At 38.3% G+C, this 21,359-nt stretch overlaps 2 protein-coding genes across 2 annotated transcripts; one reads left to right on the top strand and one right to left on the bottom strand.

Annotated features, from left to right (window-relative positions):
- Positions 1 to 2,309: 2,309 nt before the first annotated feature.
- Positions 2,310 to 13,952, top strand: LOC146465364 (uncharacterized). Its single transcript, XM_085128572.1, has 8 exons — positions 2,310 to 2,426; positions 4,890 to 4,941; positions 9,449 to 9,552; positions 9,980 to 10,061; positions 10,357 to 10,403; positions 11,255 to 11,317; positions 11,602 to 11,676; positions 12,208 to 13,952. Exons 1-8 carry the CDS (start codon positions 2,424 to 2,426, stop codon positions 12,295 to 12,297), a joined length of 516 nt encoding a protein of 171 aa, XP_084984698.1. The 5' UTR covers positions 2,310 to 2,423; the 3' UTR covers positions 12,298 to 13,952.
- Positions 13,953 to 16,573: 2,621 nt separating this feature from the next.
- On the bottom strand, positions 16,574 to 21,116 carry LOC146465363 (uncharacterized). The gene is made up of 4 exons (XM_085128830.1): positions 20,778 to 21,116; positions 19,759 to 19,903; positions 17,942 to 18,116; positions 16,574 to 16,730 (listed from the first exon to the last, which is right to left on the bottom strand). The coding sequence occupies exons 1-4, from the start codon at positions 21,114 to 21,116 to the stop codon at positions 16,574 to 16,576; spliced, it is 816 nt and encodes a 271-aa protein (XP_084984956.1).
- Between the last annotated feature and the right edge of the window lie 243 nt (positions 21,117 to 21,359).

Below are 21,359 nucleotides of genomic sequence, written 5' to 3'. Positions count from 1 at the left end.
GCAAATTCTATGCCTCGGGAAACAATGTTTCATGGATCACTCACTGATTTAATAGTGGTTTAATTAAAAGTAGCAAAGCCAAGGTTAGATTTTAGATTTGCATCATGAGTAATGCTTGGGTAAGGCCAATATACCGATGATTCAACTATCAGATGAGTTGTACAACTTCAATCTAATCCTTCAGAATCACATTCAAATAAAAGTCATTAATTATTAAGTAGTAAACATCTTGAATGTGCTGTACAAGTAGTTTTAAGTCAGTGATCATTGGCATGGATTGTAGAAAATTTCGTGTAAACTTTTTGTCCGTAGAGCAAAGCTATATTCACGTGTCCGGTTTTGTATTGATGCACCTTGCACTAGTTTCGTCTGGTATTTCGAGATACATTCACGTTCTACCTGGGCGCCATTCACCGGATGTAGCAGCTTTTGAAAGCTTGCAATTGTTTTTAATTGTATAGTAGCTGCTATTGTGTTTAAAAGGATTGGGGGTATTATTCTGTTGTTTGTTCTATTGACGGTTTTCAAGACGGGTTGCAAGCCAATCGCGTGAGGCCTTATAAGCTGCTACATCGCCCCTCCTGATCCGTAGAAATGTCGAATTTTTTTTCTTTTTACGGTAAAATGCCCCTGGAAGTTGGCTAAACTTATTTAGTGAGCCGTCTTCGAAGGGAGTACGAATGCCACTGTGTCACATCCTGGCCATAACTGAACAGACGTCATACCACAAAATATATACGCGTCACTGTCGTTTTTGAACATGCCCATGTAAGCAAATGTTACTTTTCTCTCATATGATATGTCAGTCAAAATCTTTTATAACCTCCTGTAAAATAACAGAACTATGATCATGAAGGGTTATATGCATATGATCTTGTCAGTACCTCCTTCTATCCCGACGATACGTTTTACCGCATCATTCCAATCGTCAGTCTGACTGGCTTCAAACACTGCAGGTGCTCAGTTGCAGGCTGTTGCTTACGCTAGTAAAATGCATTGACGCCCTTATGTGCCGACTGACTGTTATATTCTAGGGGCCCGTACTGAGTAGTTTTCGCTTGTAAGAAAGCCCTATATTGTCAGGTTTCGAGGCGGTGCTAGTGGTCACTTCTATAGCCGCCCCTGGAAGGCCTATTTCGTCCTCTTGGACTTGGAGTGGGATCTCGTTTTAGCTATTCCCTACTAAATCCCCCCTTCCCTCAACACGGTATCTCCTAGCTTGCGAATGAAGGGTGTTTCGCTGTAACATATTTGGAAAAACCACAACATTGCCAAGCTACCAATTATATGTTTTCTTTCTGAGAAAAGAAGAAGCGGAAATCCACCTATCTTACCGTGAACTGATTCCGTATGCTGTTTCTCATTTGTTTATTTATTTATTTTATTTTGTTGAGCAAAGAACAATTGAAACTAAGAACATTTGTTACAAAATTATAGAACAACTTGAAAGGTTATTTAGTTCATCAGTTGACTGATTCCGATCTAGACGTATTGAGTGGTTTAAATTCTCAGGCCGGCAGGACAAAATTATAGGGCCATAAACACCCCAGCGTCCCTGTTAGAGGAACAACAACAAGTAGCTTTATATGACAGTAATACAAACCGTATTAGGTTCAATCACATGAGTGACCGTTGCCGTTGATAGTGATTAAAACAGTTAAAAAACTGATTTAAGGACGGTACTCACTATTGTTACTGCGCATACGTTATGCGCATCTCGAGATACTCGGGTTTCCTATGGATGGTGCCTGCTAATACAGGAATATTTTTGCGCGGTTTAATGCTATACAGAGAAAATAGAACTTAGCAAGTGCTTTTGGTATCTCGAAAGAAAATTGGGGGTAACCATGCATTTTTCAGAGATAATCAAGCTTCAATTTAGGAAAAAAAATCCCATACATTGCTTTATATTTTGGCGCTTATTAGAGATATTATTGCTTAATTATCTCTGAAAAAATTCCGTGGCTACCCCCAAATTTCTTATTGGATTCCAATAACCCTTGCTAAGATCTGTTCTTCCCGCATAGTCATAAACCGCACAAAAATACTTTGGTACTAGTAGGCACCGTCAGATTAAAACATGGTGAGAAGAACTTGACCAATTGTATATTTATATAATAGTTACTAGCATTCATCAAATCGTTAGAAATTCCTATGATTGGTAATCGGTAAACGCAATCTCTACTGCTTACAGTAGTCCTCGTGTACCGACCGAGAACCGCGAAAGAGACTGGTAAGAGTCGATTGGTAGGTTCCAGTCTCCTATCAATTTGACTCAAGGCGGGAAAACCCAGAATCCCTTGCGATTCTCCTTGGACATGTTCACCGCGTAAAACAAACATAAATCTGTTGTCAAACTGATTTTCAATCGCTGATTCTAGAAATTTCAGTGCCTTTTTGCCGTGTTTTTAACCGTCTGAGAAATGGTAAGTAGTGTCAGTAGTTATTTAAGGTTAAATCTCGGCTGAGTTCTTTCGTGCTTTTCAGGCAGAACTTGCAAACAATAGCTTGTGTAGTGTTGGTATTGCTCGATTCTTGTGTGCGATCGTTAGCAAGAGTAAACACCGGGAATTATAAAATTTGAACCAGTAAACTACTTGCAAAGACGTTGATCCCTTGTTGGAGCCCACGCATACAAGCACATTTGCATCTCGGTTTAGTCGATGCACGAAAGCTAGAGGGCTTTCCTTGGTGTTCCCAAAAAGCTCTTTTGAAAATGGAATTCTTGTGTTGCTCCTTAGTTGGAAGTGACGCGCCACAATTGTATTTAAAAAAACTGTGATCTACATGTATGAGTTTTCCCACCGAAGTCATTTAAGCCTACACGTATAGTTTTTTCTCGTAATCAGTATATGCAACTATGAACTTCATATAGAAAAAGGTCTGTGGTAAAATCATTTCCTGTGTCAATTCGCAATTTGAGGAAGCTGCATGGTTTGTGTTACGTTGCTACACAGAAGTTTATCATGCTTTCCTTTGTTCTACAACTAATGTTTTCATGGCCGACACTGCGGACGCAAAAAGGCAAAGCTATTGAAACATTGTAATTTGATTGAATTCATTGTGATGAACATGTATCGCAGAGCACAAATTATTTTTGTAGAAACTGGCTTTCCAATAATAATGGGACTATTTAACTTTGTGGGTTTGAAAAAAATACTGTTATCAAACACTATTTTGTGTGAAAACACGATATTGTGAGGTGTCAGTGCTATAATTATAACAACATTTATGGACTCTAAATTTTTACTACTATTTTAGGATAATTATTCATACTGAAATCAAGGTGGGTTTTTACCCATGAGTTCAAGTTCAAGTTCAAGTTTATTCAAAAATTCAAAAATTTAGCAAAAAACAGAGACTGATTCTAAAGTAAACTGCCAGATCCCAAGACATGGCTCAACAGTGGACAAAAAAATTAATATATTTCTGTCTTTTGAACCATGGGTAAAGCACCCAGCTTGATTTCAGAGCAGGATTTCAGTGCAGACTGAAATTTCTTTGTATAAAAAAGATTACAGTATAATGTCACTGCTGTATGGGGTGGGTTGGAAAGCTGTAATTTGTAATTGATTTGTAATTTGCCTTCATTCAGTTGATAAAATACATATCAAAAGTTACAATAATTTAGGTAATACAAAGGAATGAGAATAACTATTATTAACTTACACAGAGACTGATGAATAATAATTATTGATACTGCTAACCTACAGTATTTACAAAACTATTTCTTAGAACGCTTGGTGTGTATTTCAGTCAACTTAATACAGGGTACTCTAAGTTCTCATGATGTGGCTTGTGTCCGGTGTAATATGGCCGGCAGAAAGCAGGTGGCTCTTATTCAAGCTACCGTAATCTTTTGAAATGCAATCAGACTTCTTAAGCAGTTCATGGATATTAATTAATTCCGAGATGATATAAAACGAAAACTGAAAGGCTCAGATAAGTGCAGCTATACCTGATGTGCTGTGGTTGCTAGAATGACAACGATGGAATAACAATTATTATAGTAAATTTGATCTCAGGTTAAATACTTGGTACAGTGTATGAATCAATATTTTACTTTCTTTGGCCTGCTGTAGTGTTCTGACACTACCCTCTATCATGTGAATCCTAAACCCAACTGTAGAATTGCTACTGATCCTCAATGCTCCATGGGAGGAGCATTAAAGGACAACAACTTTACTCCTCCACAGGACCTTGACTGTAGAACAACAATGTATAAGATGGAGTGAAATGGTCAAATTTGGAGACGGAAAATCAGTGAACATTAGGCTGTTACAATAATTAGTTTGTACAAAACCAGACACCAAATTCCAGACAGGACTTATTTACAGAATGTATCTTGAGTCCATTTCTTGAGATAAGGGGATTGATTGGCCTTTGCACAGTTTGGGTTCACTCGTCTTCAACCCAGCCTTTGTCTGCATAAATTATGTTATGATGGATAGCACCTTGATTGAATAGCAACAAAATTGCATTTGAACACAGTAACAAGCAGTGAAGTATACTGTGAATGTTAGGAAGCTATCCTTTTGTGATTTTCTGCTGTATTTTTCTATTGCTGCTGCGTCCATTACAAATCATTTTCATTATTACAGTCCATTTGGAAATCCAATTAGACTCATTCCTGAACAAATTCCATTGATAAACTCTTCAAAAGTGCAAGCTGCACAACTGAAAAGGCCATAAATACATGTAATTTTGTTTTATTTTGAAATAATCTGGATATTTCTATTTCTATCTGCAGCTTCATTAGATGAAATTTTTAAGTCACACGCTGCTTGGTTAATGCCTGTGTCTTGACAAATTAAAATGGGCAAAAGTACCTTCCATGAGAATTGTAAGAATAATTAATTAATCAGAATGATTTTGTTTTGTCTTGTTAGGCAGCATCATACAGAAAAGGAGGTTTGTCGACAGGCCAAAGGAAAAAGACAGGTTTGTTTTTCATGATCTGGGGAAAAGAATGTCCTGCAGGGTTCGTACGGGTCATGGAAAACCTGGAAAGTCACGGAATTGTAGAATTTCATTTTCCAGGCCTGGAAAGTCATGAAATTTAGGTGTGGGTCATGGAGAGTCATGGAAAATGATGTTTATAAAAAAGTGCAAAATAAATTGTGTTTGTTTGCTAAGAAAATACTAAAAACATACCCAAAATGAAAGATGGAAAACTTGGAGAAATCATGGAAAAGGTCATGGAAAGTCATGGAATTTCAAAAGCTCAAAAGAGTATGAACCCTGGTCCTGAGTCAAATCCCAACCCACATTACAGTTCATCATAATACAAGATAGAATATACATGTATTGAATGTTTTTGCACCAGTGACCACTACATTTACGTGTACTGAAAGTTTTACTCACTCAGATGGGAAGGGTGTCCAGTAATCCTACATGTATGGACACCCATGTTTTGACAAGTTTCACTTAAAATTCATTCATTCCAGTCTTTTAAAAGGTTTGTGAGATACATGTATACTGTTACGTGCCTCCTGGCGGCCCGATATTCAGTTTCTGGCTCAAATCCTGCATGTAATTGTATTTAGTTCTTAGGAGAAAGGTCCATGATCCCCGAGCTTCACGGAAACTCTTATTCCATCCATGCCCTCTTTTTGTTGCTCTGCACATCTTACACATCCTTTTTCAGTGAACTCTCGTTATAGTGGATACCCTTGGGATGATCATTTGGTGTCTGTATTCAGTATTAGTGAGAGTCTGCAATAGCGTGCATGGTCAAATTGACTTGATTTCAAGTTGTAAAATGTCACTATTAACATGAGCCAAAAAAGAACGAATATCAACTGCAGAGTCTACACAGAGGTGTAAGTCTGTCAAGAACATTGAAATGACAAGCCATCTAAAATACTACAAAAGTTGTATAAATACAGTACATACATGTACAACAGGAAGTGCTTTTAAGATGGGAATGGACACCTTGGTTGCCAATGAATGACAATATATACATACTACCGTCTGTCATCATTTCTATCGACAAAAATGGCAAACAAGAGAATATAAACATGTCATTTAATACAGCAAAGATGTCCATAAAAATTGGCTGTTGCAACAAGAGTGTTTACCAATATAAGAATGTTTGTTTGGGACCACATGAAGTGTCTGCAATTCAGTAATACAGTAGCTGTAATAGCAAGAGTTATGTCCATACAGTACATTTCTTTGTAGTTGTGGCTGGGGATTTAGCCCCTGTGGTCTCCATGATAGTGGGGTGTCCACCAGGCGAGAGTTTACTGTATCATATCCCTAATAGAAAGTGCAAAATTTGATGCAGTAGCACAGTGTACAATGTATTTGTTACAGTGTGTGGGTAAGTACTTGTGCAGGGCGCAGTGTACATATGATAGCCTGTCCAAGATGAGTACAAGTTGATGAGTTGGTCAAGTTGAATTTACCACAAAGAATTTCTCCTTTTTTTTTCACAACGTTCTGAGTTTCCCAGGGGGCTGAGCTTACTAAACTAACCTGATTTGTTTGTCATTTCCCCTTCCTTTTGGCACATTAAAACATTTGTACCAGGCACGGTTACATGTACAGTATTTTGTAGAACTGAAAACTGGGATCTGCATTCCATATTTGGGAAATGAAGTTACAGTATCAGGGCTGCAAATAACGGCCGGTCAACGGACAATGTCCGGTCAAAATTGGGTATTGACTGGACAAATCCTTGGATTGCCGGACATCTTGTCCGGTCTGTTACCGACTCGTTCAGAGAAATTTTAATCTTTAACTATTTGATAATCACGAGGGACAACATTCATGTTTCCGAAAGAAAAAAAAAACGAATATAAAATTAGACAAATTAGTGGTCGAGAAATTCCCGGAAGTCGAAAATTTCCACGATGTTATCAAATCCTATCGCAACCGCAAATCATCGTGTCTACCATGATTTTATTTACTTTAAGAGTTCCCAATTACATGTAGTTAGAGGGTTTTACCTTTGGCTAGATACCATGGTCGACTCTTAAACAAAGTGATTGATTGTTTGTTTGATTGATTGAATGATCGGAAAGCACACTCATGAAGAATAATCTTGCGGCACCAAGAATACTCCATGTAGCATTTGTTACAAAGTGCGAAAAGCGAACAAATCATACGTCATACGTTACTTCCGGCACACCCTGCAAAACATGCTTGGTTACTAAGCTTTCTTGTGATTTCAACGCTTGATGCAACTCAAAAATGGAGTGTATAACACAAAAAGTGGAAGAATAAGGGATTCTAAATGGAAGAAAGTCAGCGAGCACAACAATTGTACTTGGAACAAGACGCCATGCATTTAATATAATTACATACAGTGCTGCCGAATTTCAAAACCCTAAGACGATAATTTATGAATTAAAGTTAAGTGTCTCTTGTTTATGTTTACATTTCAGTTAGCTTCTTTTTTCAAATTACTTCAAGAGGCCGATTAAACCCTTCAGCTTTCATATATTCTGCACATTTTACTTAAAGTTCAGTTGTAGAAATGATGTGGTGATTGACAAATAATATTTAATTATAAGTGATCTTGACAGATGTAAAGAAAAACAGACAATTGCTGTTGTATCTTGGGTAACCGTTTTACGTACTGAATGCGAGGCTGCTTCTCCAGTAAAGAGTAGTATTTAACTATTAACTTGTAATTTTTATCGCCAAACCGACTTGGATTCAGTTGTTTTTTAGTTATAAAAGGATTACTGTGCAATCTGGGTTCACACAGTCACCTTTGTGACCGAGCTGACCTGGACGCTAGTTTTTGTCAATTTTGAAAAGCGTCCACCTCAACCCGAAATCAAAAGTACGCGTCGGCTTCTAGAAATCCGCTTCAATCTTCCCAGTGTTTTACTGGATTTTCAATCTTTTACTGGAAACCTGTTTATGAGTATGCTTTTGCCCATCCTATGATACAATTATATCATATTTGGTTAAAAACAGTATGGATCGCGTCTCCAACGGAACACGAAAAGAAGATGTGGGAAACATGAAGGCACCGGGTGGAAGAAATCGCCTGCATTGACTAAAATAACGAGAGAAATCAATCAAAAACATTGGAGAACAAATCACCATTATATATATTTGGAAAATTACATTTTCTCAACCTGGCGAAGGGTTCGTGCGGTGGGAATCTTCGTAAACGATTCGAACTACGCGTCATGGCTGATTGGTTTGGAGCTCAGACGCAGACAGGCTTCGGTACACAGTCGATTATCTCCTCGACAAGGAAAACCTCTAGTAGAACCTTGTTTTCTACGGGTCGAGGAAGCGGTTAAGCGGTTAACAGCTAAGATAATTTTTCACACGACCGGATACCGAAATAAACGATTAAATGATTCTTCGACTTCAGAGGTATTCGTTGACGTGACTTTCCCGGGACAAGTCCATCAGTAAATTCTACAAGGTATCAAGAAAATGAGTGTTCTAAAATGACATTAGGTCTATAATCACTCTTATAATTTTGACTGGCAAATACTTCGTCGACTCGACAAGGTTTGTTTACATTTTTCAAAGGATGCGCTTCTCAGCGCGAGACTTGTGATGAAGTGTGATATGCAAATCAGCTAAGAAATGGTATCTAATGCGCATGTTCACCAGGTGACTGTGTCCCTTTAATGCGACTGTTAAAATTTGACCGGCCAAAAACAGGTACATGTAGTGTCCGAGCAAAAACATGTTTGACCGGACAATGTGACCGGCGCCTGCCCGTTAGTTATTTGCAGTCCTGAGTATGTAAGAGAAATGGTAACCTTGTGGTCAGCAAGGCTTTATGAGAAGCAGGTTATGTTCTTATTTGAACAAGGCAATTTACACCTGTACATGTACATGTACATGTACATGTACAGCAATTTGTTAAAGTGTTGTACATGTACCTGTACAATGTAGCAATTGAAGCTGTGTTTTTTTAATTAATGGAAGTAACTTAATCTGTCCTTTTTTGAAGATGTTTGAGATTAAACACTTAGACAAAAACATTCCAGGAAGACTCTGTAGCCAGACACTGTGATGGTTACATTTCACGCAACTCTCCTAAAAACAGTGCAAAACTAAATCAGAGCACATGCTCTGTTTCCCTGTCAGTGTACATGTACACAATATCAGTGAATCTGCTTTGACCTGTGGAAGATTAGTTAAAGGAAACCTGTCATTTAAATTTACTACTTCTGGTTTGAATTATCTCAAAATGGTTTCATTCTTTGGCTCAGTTGCATTACCTTAATCTGGAACAAAAATTAAAAAAAAATAAATAAATAAAAAATAAAAACAATTGCTACAGCTGTAGAACCATTTTCTTGAACCAAAAACAAAACACAAGTGACACAGCCATAACACCTGTACAATTACAGATCAGGAATTTGGTCACCCCTTAGATTGCTACATGAAAAACTACACCATTCATAGTACAAAATGTAGATGATTTAGACTCCACTGGTTAATTTTACTTTGTTACATGTAGGTCCTAAGCCAGAGTTAACAGAGGAACAAAAACAAGAAATTAGAGAAGCATTTGATCTGTTTGATACAGATGGTTCAGGGACAATTGATGCCAAAGAACTGAAGGTAAGCAATTAGCAGCATGAACCTTCAAGGAAGTGCCAAAATTGAACAAAAACTGATCAAAAAACAATAATGGAACACTAATATGAGCTAAAAAAAACCCCTTAAAGTTACAGTAAGAAAAGAATTTTTTATTCATTTTAAAATTAGGGATTTTTCCATTTTCTGAAAAGCACTCTCTGTCAAACATTCGTTGCCATGGTACACTGTAGCATCAAAGTCATTGAACATTACGTGTCATCAACCTGTCCCCTGATATTAAAATTCCTCAAAAAGTCACAAGGTTTCATGGCATTTGCTCAAATATTAAAATGTTATTCAGGATCAAAATCACTGCGGTCAGAATCCCCGCCCCCCTCTGCCCCAACCCCCATTCCAGATGGGGTTATTAAATTCTCAAATTATACTGACATCAACATATTTGATGTAGGTTGCAATGAGAGCATTGGGTTTTGAGCCAAAGAAGGAAGAAATCAAGAAAATGATATCAGACATTGACAAAGATGGATCAGGTGCCTGATTGCATTTTATTTAAATCAAGATGTTGTTTTTGTACATGAACCTTGATATGCTGTAGTTGTGGATAATTATGATACATTCTGTGGATTTGTGTCTGTTCAAATCTTCCCAAGAATTTACAATGTACAATGCACTTTGCTGGGTCTGTTGGTTTGGATTGTACACTACTTGGAGACAGACTACATCGTGTTTCATTTTGTTACAGTTGTACATGTTCATATGTATTTGCTCAAGTTGCCTACCAGTTGTCTTCACTGCACCAGTAACCTCTAAAATACGTTTCCCTAGGTACCATCGACTTTAATGAGTTTCTTCAAATGATGACAGCAAAAATGGTAAGCTTTGTCCAGTGTTTTGTATGCACTTGAGGTGAATAGTATTGCAGTCTATACATGGATGTATACTTCCTTGTATAAGCCATATGGGTACCCTGTATGTTCTGCTGTTGAGGGTCCATTGGGCATGGTTTGATTCCTGGACTTGCCATGATATGCGGGTTGAGTTTGTTGTTGGTTCTCGTCTTTGCTCCGAGGGTTTTTCTCTGGGTTCTCTGGTTTTCCTCCCTCCACAAAACCAACATTTCCAAATTCCAATTTGACCCGGAATGCATGGACACCTTTGAACGAGCTCCTAGAGTTCTTTGGTGCTTCATGGGTAAATAAATTACATTGACATTTACATTTTTTACTAGGAAATAATTGTTGATCAGTGATAATGAAGAATTGTACAGTCATGTAGAGTAGAATTTGGAAAATAGCTACCATTGGGATAAGGTAACTGCACTGTAGAGTTGGTGTCTACAGTTGTAGTCTAGAATACTCATTGGGGTTTCAGAAGGGTGTGGTAGAAGGTAACGTTTTCAGGGTCCGAGTGGCATATCTTTGTCCTACATTGTAAACTTCACAGAATAATCCTTTGCGATTAAGTTTCTGCACTTACATGACAACCTGCGGTGAACTATTGAGTTCTACAAAATTACATTTAAAGACAATAAATTACAGTATTTGAGGCATTTTTTTTTCTCCAAAGTTTAAGGCATCTCAAAAATTTACAGTACTGTCTTTAAGTTTCTTGCTGGAACTTCGTTAATCCTAGATAACATTTAGTTTGATTGAAATGTACTGGTTTTCATAATTATTTTAAATGTCACTCTATAAACTGATATTTTGTGATGGTTACCTTTCAGAGTGAAAAAGATTCTAAAGAAGAAATTCTCAAAGCTTTCAAGTTATTTGATGATGATAACACGGTGAGTTAACATACAAGAATTAAGAGTAAAGCAATCAATAATTTTCCATTTGTTATTCCCATCAAAACTGTGTTTTCAAAAACATTGACTTCTAAAATTCTGTCAAAACCACAAATTGTGAATGTAAAGCAATGATACATGTACATGTACTTGTACAGTACTGTGCGAGTATTTTGAGGAGTAAATCACGAGGTGGTAAGATGTTGTTTCATGCTTTAAATGGGTGTTTGTCTAAAAACTACCTGATTACTAAATCTGTCTGTTTATCCATGGGTTGCTTGCAGGGAAAAATTTCATTTAAAAATCTCAAGAGAGTTGCCAAAGAGCTCGGTGAAAATTTAACAGATGAAGAATTACAAGTAAGACAATCATAACTTTTTTAAACCGTTCCAGTACGCCCTTACCATGTACACGACTTTTGTTTTGCTTTTGTATGTTTCATCAAAGTATTGTATGTTTGTTGAGTTGTGACATTTGTGACTCGTTACGTATGTTTAAAACATTTGTCAGACAATCAGAATACATGTGATTATAATCAAGTTCTGATATCTGACAGCTACATGTACACTGTATAAACAGGTCAAGGATTTAAGGAACTTTTCAATGCAGGGGACCAAGCGACGCACAAATAAACTGTTCTGAATACGTTTCTTTGCCGGATTTCTAGGGATTTAGCCATCCACACTTTGTTGTGGACGTGCTGCTACAGATGATCTTAGCCAATTTGAAAGTAAAACTACATTATTCTCAATATTGTACCAGTTAAAATTGTATGTTAGAAATTATAACAAGAAGGTTAGGTGGGTTATGAGTAAACACACGTTGTGTCATGATTTTCAGATAATTTGAAATTGCCTACATGTACATGAAAATGAAAATATCTTTTCCAGGAAATGATTGACGAAGCCGACAGAGATGGTGACGGAGAAATAAATGAAGCAGAATTCCTTCGCATCATGAAAAAGACAAGCTTGTATTGAACGATCATCTTGTCAGTAGAAGTTGTAAAAATAATGTTTTTAAGTGTACAGAACAGTATCCCTCCATCCAAAGAACATAACCATCGTCATATTATCATCATCGTCATCCTCAGAATGAAGTTCAGTTTTGACACTTATAATCTTTCGGAAACAGTTTGATTCTTACCTTACCTGTGAAAAAGTTGTTGCAGTCTTTTTGTTCGTCACACAGTTTCTTTTGAGGGCTGTGTAACAACCCAACTGACTGCAAATCAGACAATTGTTGATTAACTAAGCTTAATTTATTACGTGCAGTTATCGTGGGTTTTTTGTCATTCGAGTTTTGAAAAGCTCAGTTGAACTGTAAATTGCCCAAGCAGAAATGTACAATGCTGTGTAAACTTCACAACTGGGATTTCTTCATTTGCTCTTTCTCAACATCTTTGGATCCCTTTAACCCTTTAAGCCCTAACAGTGATCAGCATCAAATTTCTCCCTGTAATGTCAATGCTTAGATTCAACTCCTGAGGTCATGAGAATTAAGGATATGATCAACCAAGGTGAATTATCTTGATATTTTAATAACTTCTCTCCAGTACTTTCACAAGAAAAGTACGGGGACAAGAGAATTTGTTCTTTGATATTAACGGTTAAAGGGTTAATAGTGCTGTGAATACGGTAAATCTCCAACTGAATTTCCGCGTGGGGATTTTATGTTCTACAGTGTATTTAGAACAGAAACTGAACCACTCTTCCAGCATGTAATTGCCTCTGAAATGCTAAGCACCCCTGGTGAAGAAGTTGTCAGTAGCCCAAGGATACATTTGCATGTACAGTTCTATTGTATAGGTTGTCAGTCTTCATTCTAGAGAAATAATTTCCATGGTAATTCCTCAAATTGTGAAGGCTGATTTCCTGGGGCAAAAGAAAAACATATTAAAAACAAATGAACTAATGTCAAGCAAATTGCCATGAAGCGATAGCTTTGTATTGCAAGACCATGAAACAACTTGGGTTATTTGCAGGTCCATCGCAAGTTCCCCCGCCATGTTTAATGCTGATCGTTGTTTGAAATTTTGTGCAGCCTGTGTACAACTGCCTGCTTTCCTCAGACAGGGTTGTACGAGTCCTGGAAAGTATTTGAATTTTTGTCCAGCATTTCCAGGACTAGAAAGTCCTTGAAAATGGCACATGTAGGACGTCCTGGAAATCTGCAAACTCAAGTAATATACGTTTTCTTGAAAGACATTGAGGAGCAGCCAGATGGGAAGATCCAACAACGCAAATATAGTTAATGTGCATTATGGGTCCTGGAAAAGGGTACGAAACCTGCTCAGAATAATCAGAGAGTTCTGTTGGCTCTGCATAGGGTTCTAGCCTTCGAGCAAGTTCTCTAATTGGGGTCTCACGCGAGACTTATTTTGGTGCGAGCGGCGAGTGAGGTGAAAGGTTCTCGTGCTCCAAATAAATCTCGCGTGAGTCCCCAGTAGAGAGCTTGCTCTTCGGTTCATTGACCTCCAGCTGTGTTCCTTGTTAAATCGATAATCAACATACACTGGTTGTGCGGGCAAACAAAACTTGGCAAAGGAGAGAGAGCCTGGGATCGAAATCATTGAACGCACTCCCTTATCTTTGATTATTACTTGTTTAAATAAAGCCACAGAAAAGAAAAAAAACCCACACCTTTAACTCCACTTTATATCTTTAAAGTTCTAAACCGAATATCCGAGAAGTGCGTCGTGGGTTAGAACAAAACTTTGCAGAGAGGGTCAGATAAAGTTCTAAACTGTGAATGAAAAAAAAATTTAGTCTAAAAGTTAATTGAGGACCCTGAAATTAAACAGACACAAAAATATACCCAGCTGGGGTTTTAAAAGTGGTGATTTTATTATTATTAATCAGTTTGCAGCTGATCTTTTTTCTGAGAAACAGTAATTTATTAGGGCAATTAAATGAAAACATTTTTTTTTTCTACATTTCAACCTACAAAAAATAAATTTCTGTCAAAACTCAATTGAACAAATTCTATAAACTCAGCTATACTCATCATTGCTACCCTGATTGCTATTTAAAGACCCATTCCAGACGCCAGTCACTTATTAAAAAAAAATAATGATTCAAAAAAATGATTCAAGCAGGCCTAGACATCTGTTATTTGTTTACTGAAGCCTGTTGCATGTTGCCTGTCACATGGCGTTTATGTACGCCAGCACCTGAGTAGAATGTTGAAAACAAATCCAACAAGTCTTTGAGATCTTTATCGCAATAATTTATGTCAAACATGACTGTTTTTTTTCGTTGTTTAAAAACAATGTTTATTGCGTAGGTGCTTTTGCATGAACAAAAATCAGAGACGGGTAAAAAAGTATGTTGGCAGAGGAAATTTCTCATCCTCCAACTCCAGAAAAATAATGGTCCGTCCCTTAATATCGTTTGTTATCGGCAATCAACAGTGATGTTTTGCTTAATGTCACCCATCGATATCAATGGCCCAACTAGAGGCGTCTCCGCGCTTGAAATGAGTTCCTTTGAAGAAAATCTGATATGTTTCAGGCTTGGTGCCATTATTGTGAGATGTATTTTCATTCAGTGACGCAGTCATACTCGGAAAAAGAAAATCCGAGTTCTCCCAACAGTAGTCGAACCTAAGACCTTCCTATTACTTGTTCGGATGCTCTACCACTGAGCTACAGGAGACTGGTGGGAGCTAAGGCCATTTTAATAATAGGTTCATGTGATCACCATCCTGCATATTGTTAGGATTCGCAAACCCCGCGGGGCAAGGTTGAAAACTAAAATCAATGCAGTCCACATATGAGGCCGAATCTGCGATTTGAGCTCGGGTCGCATATAACAGACGATTCGATCCGATGTTCAAATCCAGCTTAGAGGTAGGTAGGTGTAGTAGGTAGCCAGGTTGGGTAGGTAGGTAGGAATTTAAGTAACTAGGTAGGTAGCTGTAGGTGGGTGGGTAGGTTGGTAAGTAGGTAGGTAGGTAAGTCGTTAATGTAAGTTGGAAGGTTAGGTAGAAATGAAAGGAGTTACTGTTAGATAAATAAATAAAGGTACTTGTTATCGTACAGTCAAGTCGTCCAACTCCCTTTATTGCGGACACCCTCGTGACCGCGAATTAGTTTAAAAGCGAGAGTCCGTAATAGCGGGAATTTATTTCAGTCAAACGTCTGTAATTTATTTTTGTCGGGTATTTACCTGCTGTCCGTATTATCGGGGTGTCTGTAATAGCGAGGTGTCCGCAAGGCGAGTCTGAAAAACTTATCCCCATAGCCCCCAGCTTTTCTCGCAATGCAAATTTGAACATGAATTTAGCATTTATTCTGTCAATATTTTTAATGTATTTTGCCACCAGACAATTCCATTTTGACAACTTAGTGTCTACAGTGAAATGTCTGGTGGCTTTGCCTGGCCAAGGTTTCTTGAATAGTGCGGGTACGTGTTTAAACGGTCAACGAATTAAAAAAAAAAAAAAAAAAAAACACTGAGCGCCCCTATAAGTACTGCTAGTTTTTTTCTTTATCGTAGAGGTCATGGTTTCGAATCCCGTTCAACCCTGTAACTTTTTTAGGCTTTCTTTTCGCAGCTGTTGAAAGGGAGAGGCACTGTCACCTATAGTGTCACTTTAGTGTCACATAGCGAAAAACATATTTGTATCGATGGAAACGTTAAAATAATAGGTTGTTTTTGTTAAACAATAACCCTACTAGGGCACAGAAACTAGTATCAATCATTCTTGTCTACAGATGGCTAGGATGGAAATCGATTGCAACTTGCTAAAATTGGCCAATTTTTTCAAGTTCGTCCTGGAGTTTTGCAGAAATCACTAAAAGCTGATTATAGTTTATTCTTCCTCGGAGAAATCATTTTATATTTTCCTCCCGGTGCTCTAAGAACGGTTTCGCGTTAAAGAAGCGGTTCTTTGTCAAACATTTCAACAGTTTTATTTTGGCCAACATACAGCAAAATCTCCGGGTCAGTGCCCCTTTTCTTTCGTGCGTAACTGGAAACGATGGCCTCTCATCATCATTTACAAATTCTTTCATCCGCAGTTCAAATATAGGGATTTCTTATGGATATTCACTTCCAACGTGTTTATTCCTCAAGTTGTAACTCTCCTTCCTAGGAGAGCACATAAACAGGAAAACCAGGCAAAATCAATGGGAAGAGAATTTGTCGATTGAATGCTTATGAAGGTAAACTTTCTGCCTTATTATTAAGCGCTCCGATCCGAGTCATTTTTTTATTTCAAATGGCAAGCGTCCAAAAACAGACACTTATCGTGTTAGTTTGAGCCTGCTGCGTCATTTTTATAACAAAATGTATCGTACTTTTTGTACGTAGGTTTCGGTGTAGTTGTGCCTGCAATGCCTCGTGGGCCGCAACCAGCTCTCTCCTGTTGCATCGGAAAGCGAACGGTGCCGTCTGCGAGCCATGACCACCTAAAAGGCATAAAAGAATAAATAAAATAAAATAAACCGAAGAATACAATTTCAAATATCATATCAAGCCTTGATAATATGTTCTTTTATGTACAAGTGGCATCCAATGGTTCGTTTAGGTGGAAATCTGTTCGGAGAGACATTACCCGCCTCAGAAATTTGGAAAAATTTTTGAAGAAAAACTAGCGTTGTCTCTTGTGAAGGGTCACCTCAAACTTTCCCATTGCTTAAAAACTAACCTCTTTTGTTTTCGTGGGGGCAAGTATGTCGTTAAGAGTGCGAAAAATGGTCAGCTAGCATTTTTGGAACGCCGTGACAGCTTACAAATTCGAGGAATATGATTCATTCCCTAAAATTTTCGGCATTTTTAATTTCTAGCTAAAGAATCCGAACAGTTCAAACTTTGCTCGCCAGTCACATCAATTTTCCTCTTTAGTGTCATAAAATGACGTTGAAATACAGGAGAATTAAATTTTGCTGTAAAGCTCTTCGTTGGGGAGGCAGTGGCTTCAGCCGTCTTTGTTTAGTTCAGTGGTGTGGAAGGATACTTCTGTATGGAAGAACGTGGTGGCAAGGTGAAAAAATCGTTTTAAGGTGGTCGTTTAAATAATTACGCCAGTAACCGACTATCACGTAAACGCGCAATCTGATTGGCTACACAGGTGCCGTTTATCGATCGATAAACGGCACCTGGAGGAGAAGTTGAACGTTCAGAACGTTTTACAAAGTGCTTCTACTCCAGAAAAAGACAACAACAATAAAGCCGCATAGTATGGCATAAAGGTTTTTAAAAGGTAAGGGCAGAAAAAGTTCCCATAATAAAATGTTTTGTCTAAAAACAACCACAAATTTATATACATAACTTCAAAAGTAAGCAAAACAAAGTTGTCAAAGAAAAGTAACTATTGCGGTTCTTGTTTTGTTTTAGACTTGTTTTCAACCAAAAAGAAATTATAAAACCCGTTGAACAACAAACCAAAGCCGAATTAAGCACTGTGTAGCTTTGTTTTAATAATGAATGAACTTTGCAAATGCGCCACTGAGTTTGTCAGAGGTGTGGCGGTGGAACATAAACGAGTGAACTGTGTGAACAACAACTGTCTACAGAAAGTAAATAAACAAACAAACAAACAAACAAACAAAACAAAAACATGCAGAGAAACGAACTGATCAGGGGAAGATATAATTGAAAATTGAAACTTCAATGTTACCGGCATTTTTCCAAGCCAGCCTGCCAAGCTGCGTAGAGCTGGCTGTACGTGGCTAGTTGTGCTCCCAGAAGTCCACAAAGTCGTTTGGCGCTGTAAAAATTCAGGTTGTATCTCTTAACTATCTCGCCATGAAACACGCCTAGAACTGGACTGGTGACCAGGAAGTCATTCTCATCTGGAGAGGAATAGAATATATAGTTACAAGTACTTAAAATAATTTCCCCTCGCAGACGCCCCAACATGCTAGGATTTAAGATGAAGAGTTTTAAGAACTATTATGGATGTGGCAGGGAAATATTGAATGCCTGGGGTGGAGGGGAGAGTATTCCCTATGATGGACGGCACTTGAGGCTACGCGCGAAAGGGGTACCTTTGTCAGGGTGTAGATTAAAAAAGGGGAGGCCTTCACGAGCTGAAGTACAGAAAAGAGTAGGAAAAATTGTCATTTAGATATTTAAAAAGGCCTTACAAAATATCTCAAACAGATCCACTAAAAAGAAATGCAGTTATCTACTGCTGGTATGAAAAGGTTACCTTTTCTGACAAAAATGGTATATAAAAGTGTAATGGTGTGGACACCGGGGCGGCGTTTCCCTGTATAAAACTTTTTGATCGAGTCTCCCCCTTCCTGGGATTTAAAAGCAGAAAAAATCAAACCCATTTAGGAATTTAAAGACGTTATAGGGATCACGATAATTTGTGCGCCATGTAACTATGACAACTACATGAATCCAATCCCAGACTAAGGGTACTTTAAGTTGCGTCAGTCAAATTGAAAATTCTCAAACAAATCCTCCTTGATTGACTAAAATCCTACCCAATCCTGACTGAAACTCTCCCCTCCCACCCACCCCCCCCCCCCCTCCTCGGTGGGTTGGGGAGAGTCTAGGAAATAGGGGAAGAGTGGTAAAGGGGAGCAGTAGAGGTAGTGCAGTATATTTGGTGTCACATGATCAATTGATGCCAATCACAGTCGGAGAAAATTTAGTGTTGTAATAAAATCGCTTTTAGTGGACGATCATGCAGGCCATGTCCATAGATGGTGTAATAACATTTTCATTTTTGTTGGGAAATTCGGCGAAAATATTATTGGTTTTGTTTCCTGTTTACTGACGTAACTGTACTGGTACAGTACTGGTTGTGACACACAGATCTGGCTTACTTTGACCTAAGCGTCAAACCATCTAGGGCCCATGGCGCAAGATCTTTAACACCCAAACGACTTTGCACCACCCAAAATAATATTCGAACGAGATCGGAACACACCCTGACGTTTCCCCCTCGTATTTTCTCCTCCAATTTTGCGCAAAATCCCTACTAACTTGGACCACAATCTCGTTCCAGCCTTTAAACAAGGCTCTTTTCTCATCAAAATAACGTAGGAAGTAGGAAGTCTGTACATCGATTTCACATTTATGTTATTGGCTAGTGAGCTTAGGCTTGGTGAAAAAAGAAAGCGGCATGGCGCGAGCTCCGAATTCATGAATGTTTTGACCGAACGAAACTTGGAGTTCTGGGGTGGGTGACCGACACCAAAATTATAGAAAATGTAAAATAGAACAACTGTGACAAAGCTGTCATGACCTCCCGTCGCGTGACAATGACGTCACTACGTCATGCTTTACTGAACATGTTTTGAGAGCGAGTTGTAAAAGAGATGTCTTCGTAGTCAGTTGTGTTTGTAATTAAAGTTTACGTTGGAACCCTGTAAGACCAGAGTCTTTCATAACAATAAACTGAAAAGAATGGGTATTACTTGAAACGGCGCGTCGCGCAAGTGACGGCAGCTCGATTATGTTAAAGTTTAAGAGACCTACCAACATTGCATAAGTTGTCTATATATGGCAGGACAATTGGTGCCAACTTGCAGTGACAGGAAAATTCACCCAAATTTGGACCCTCGATGCACGTCCCGCCATAATTACATGGGCTACTAGCACACGGGCGAATTCTAAACAGGGACTAAAAACACGTGAAATAATAAGGTTAGATTGCTTAGTTTGTGGTTTGATGTGATCTGCGACAAAACTCAGAAGTACGCTTAATTTCGAGAAACTTCTAAAATCGAATGCATTTGTATCATGTATCTTTGGTGTCTAATCTGTCCTCTTTCACATTTATTTCACTCAAAATAATATGAGGTCTACGTTACAAATCTGATACCTCCAGAAAAGACTGCCTTAGGCGAAAAAGGTTATAATAATCTCTTTAACACTGCCTAGACAGGCAGGTAGGAGGAACCACCCGCCCCGACTTCGATCGTTAATTTTTTTTTTAATCTCTGAGCTAACGCCACCAAACTTCGTGCGTGACGTTTTTGGTAATAATTTCTAGGAATAATTTGGTGTAGTTGGTTATGTAGTGTTCATTGAATTTAATGTTACCAAGCTAAAACGCAGACACGGTTTTTTCTTTTTATGTGACAGCAATTGACTTCCTTCCGGCATCTTTCATGTTAATAAATTATTTTATTGTTCTTCTCTTGGTTCTGATTGTTTTATCTGATCAATTGTCGTGGTTTTGGGGAAATCTTGGAATCCAAGATGGACGCCGTTTGAAAACGATGACTTAATTTGCATTTATTTTGACGACGTCACGTTATCTATTTGCGTTCCGGGCATCTCTGGAAGTATTATTCATCCGCATAGTACCATTATCACAAGTCTAATATTCTCAGTTATAGAGAGGGCGTAGAAACCCCCCACCCCCACTTTCAACTCTCGGCTACACGGATGGGATAAAACTATATAGTTAGCAAGAACGATAAGAAAAGATGTAATCAATTTACAATGTACCGCAGACTTAATTCTCTGATCCATCATAATAATCAACTTACTTTACCAGAAGTACCGTAGTAATCGTACGAGGGTCTTTCTTGAATTTTGTGAGGATCGAAATATTTCTCTGAGTTGCTCAGTTCACAGGAATGAAAATCGTTGCCATCGCTTTTCTCGAAGTTAAACGATAGACAACCGTAGGGGCCAAATTCCAAGCACAGAAAGGAGCATTCTAAGAGATCTTTGACTTTCCTCACTTCCGTCACATTTCCAATCAAAGACTTGCCCTCCGTGATGTAAAATTCCCTGTCTTGTACGGTGTAACGAAGACCGAGACCAAGGAGTGGCAGGATTATGATCCAGCTGGTTAGAAAAACGATGGACTTGAAAGATGGCATTTGCAGTAACAGGGTATGCTATTACTGTAAGAAGGTAAGATAAAAAACTGTGGTTAGAAGGTAACAATGTAAATGTGATAACTCAGTTGAGGGTGTGTCGGGAGAGGTGTTGCTTCCTACCTTTATCTGTTCCGTTTGGCCTTGTGCATCAGTATGTGTGCCTTTAGTCATAGTGCCGGTTGCGGCAGATACACTGAGAGGATTCCAACCCCCGTCAATATTTGGCATATGTTTCACTCAGTT

Source organism: Pavona decussata, unplaced genomic scaffold (assembly GCF_977016875.1).
Source record: "Pavona decussata unplaced genomic scaffold, jaPavDecu1.1 SCAFFOLD_156, whole genome shotgun sequence".
NCBI lineage: Eukaryota > Metazoa > Cnidaria > Anthozoa > Scleractinia > Agariciidae > Pavona > Pavona decussata.
Note: the sequence above shows the minus strand (reverse complement) of the source record. Positions and strands in the feature narration are given on the sequence as shown.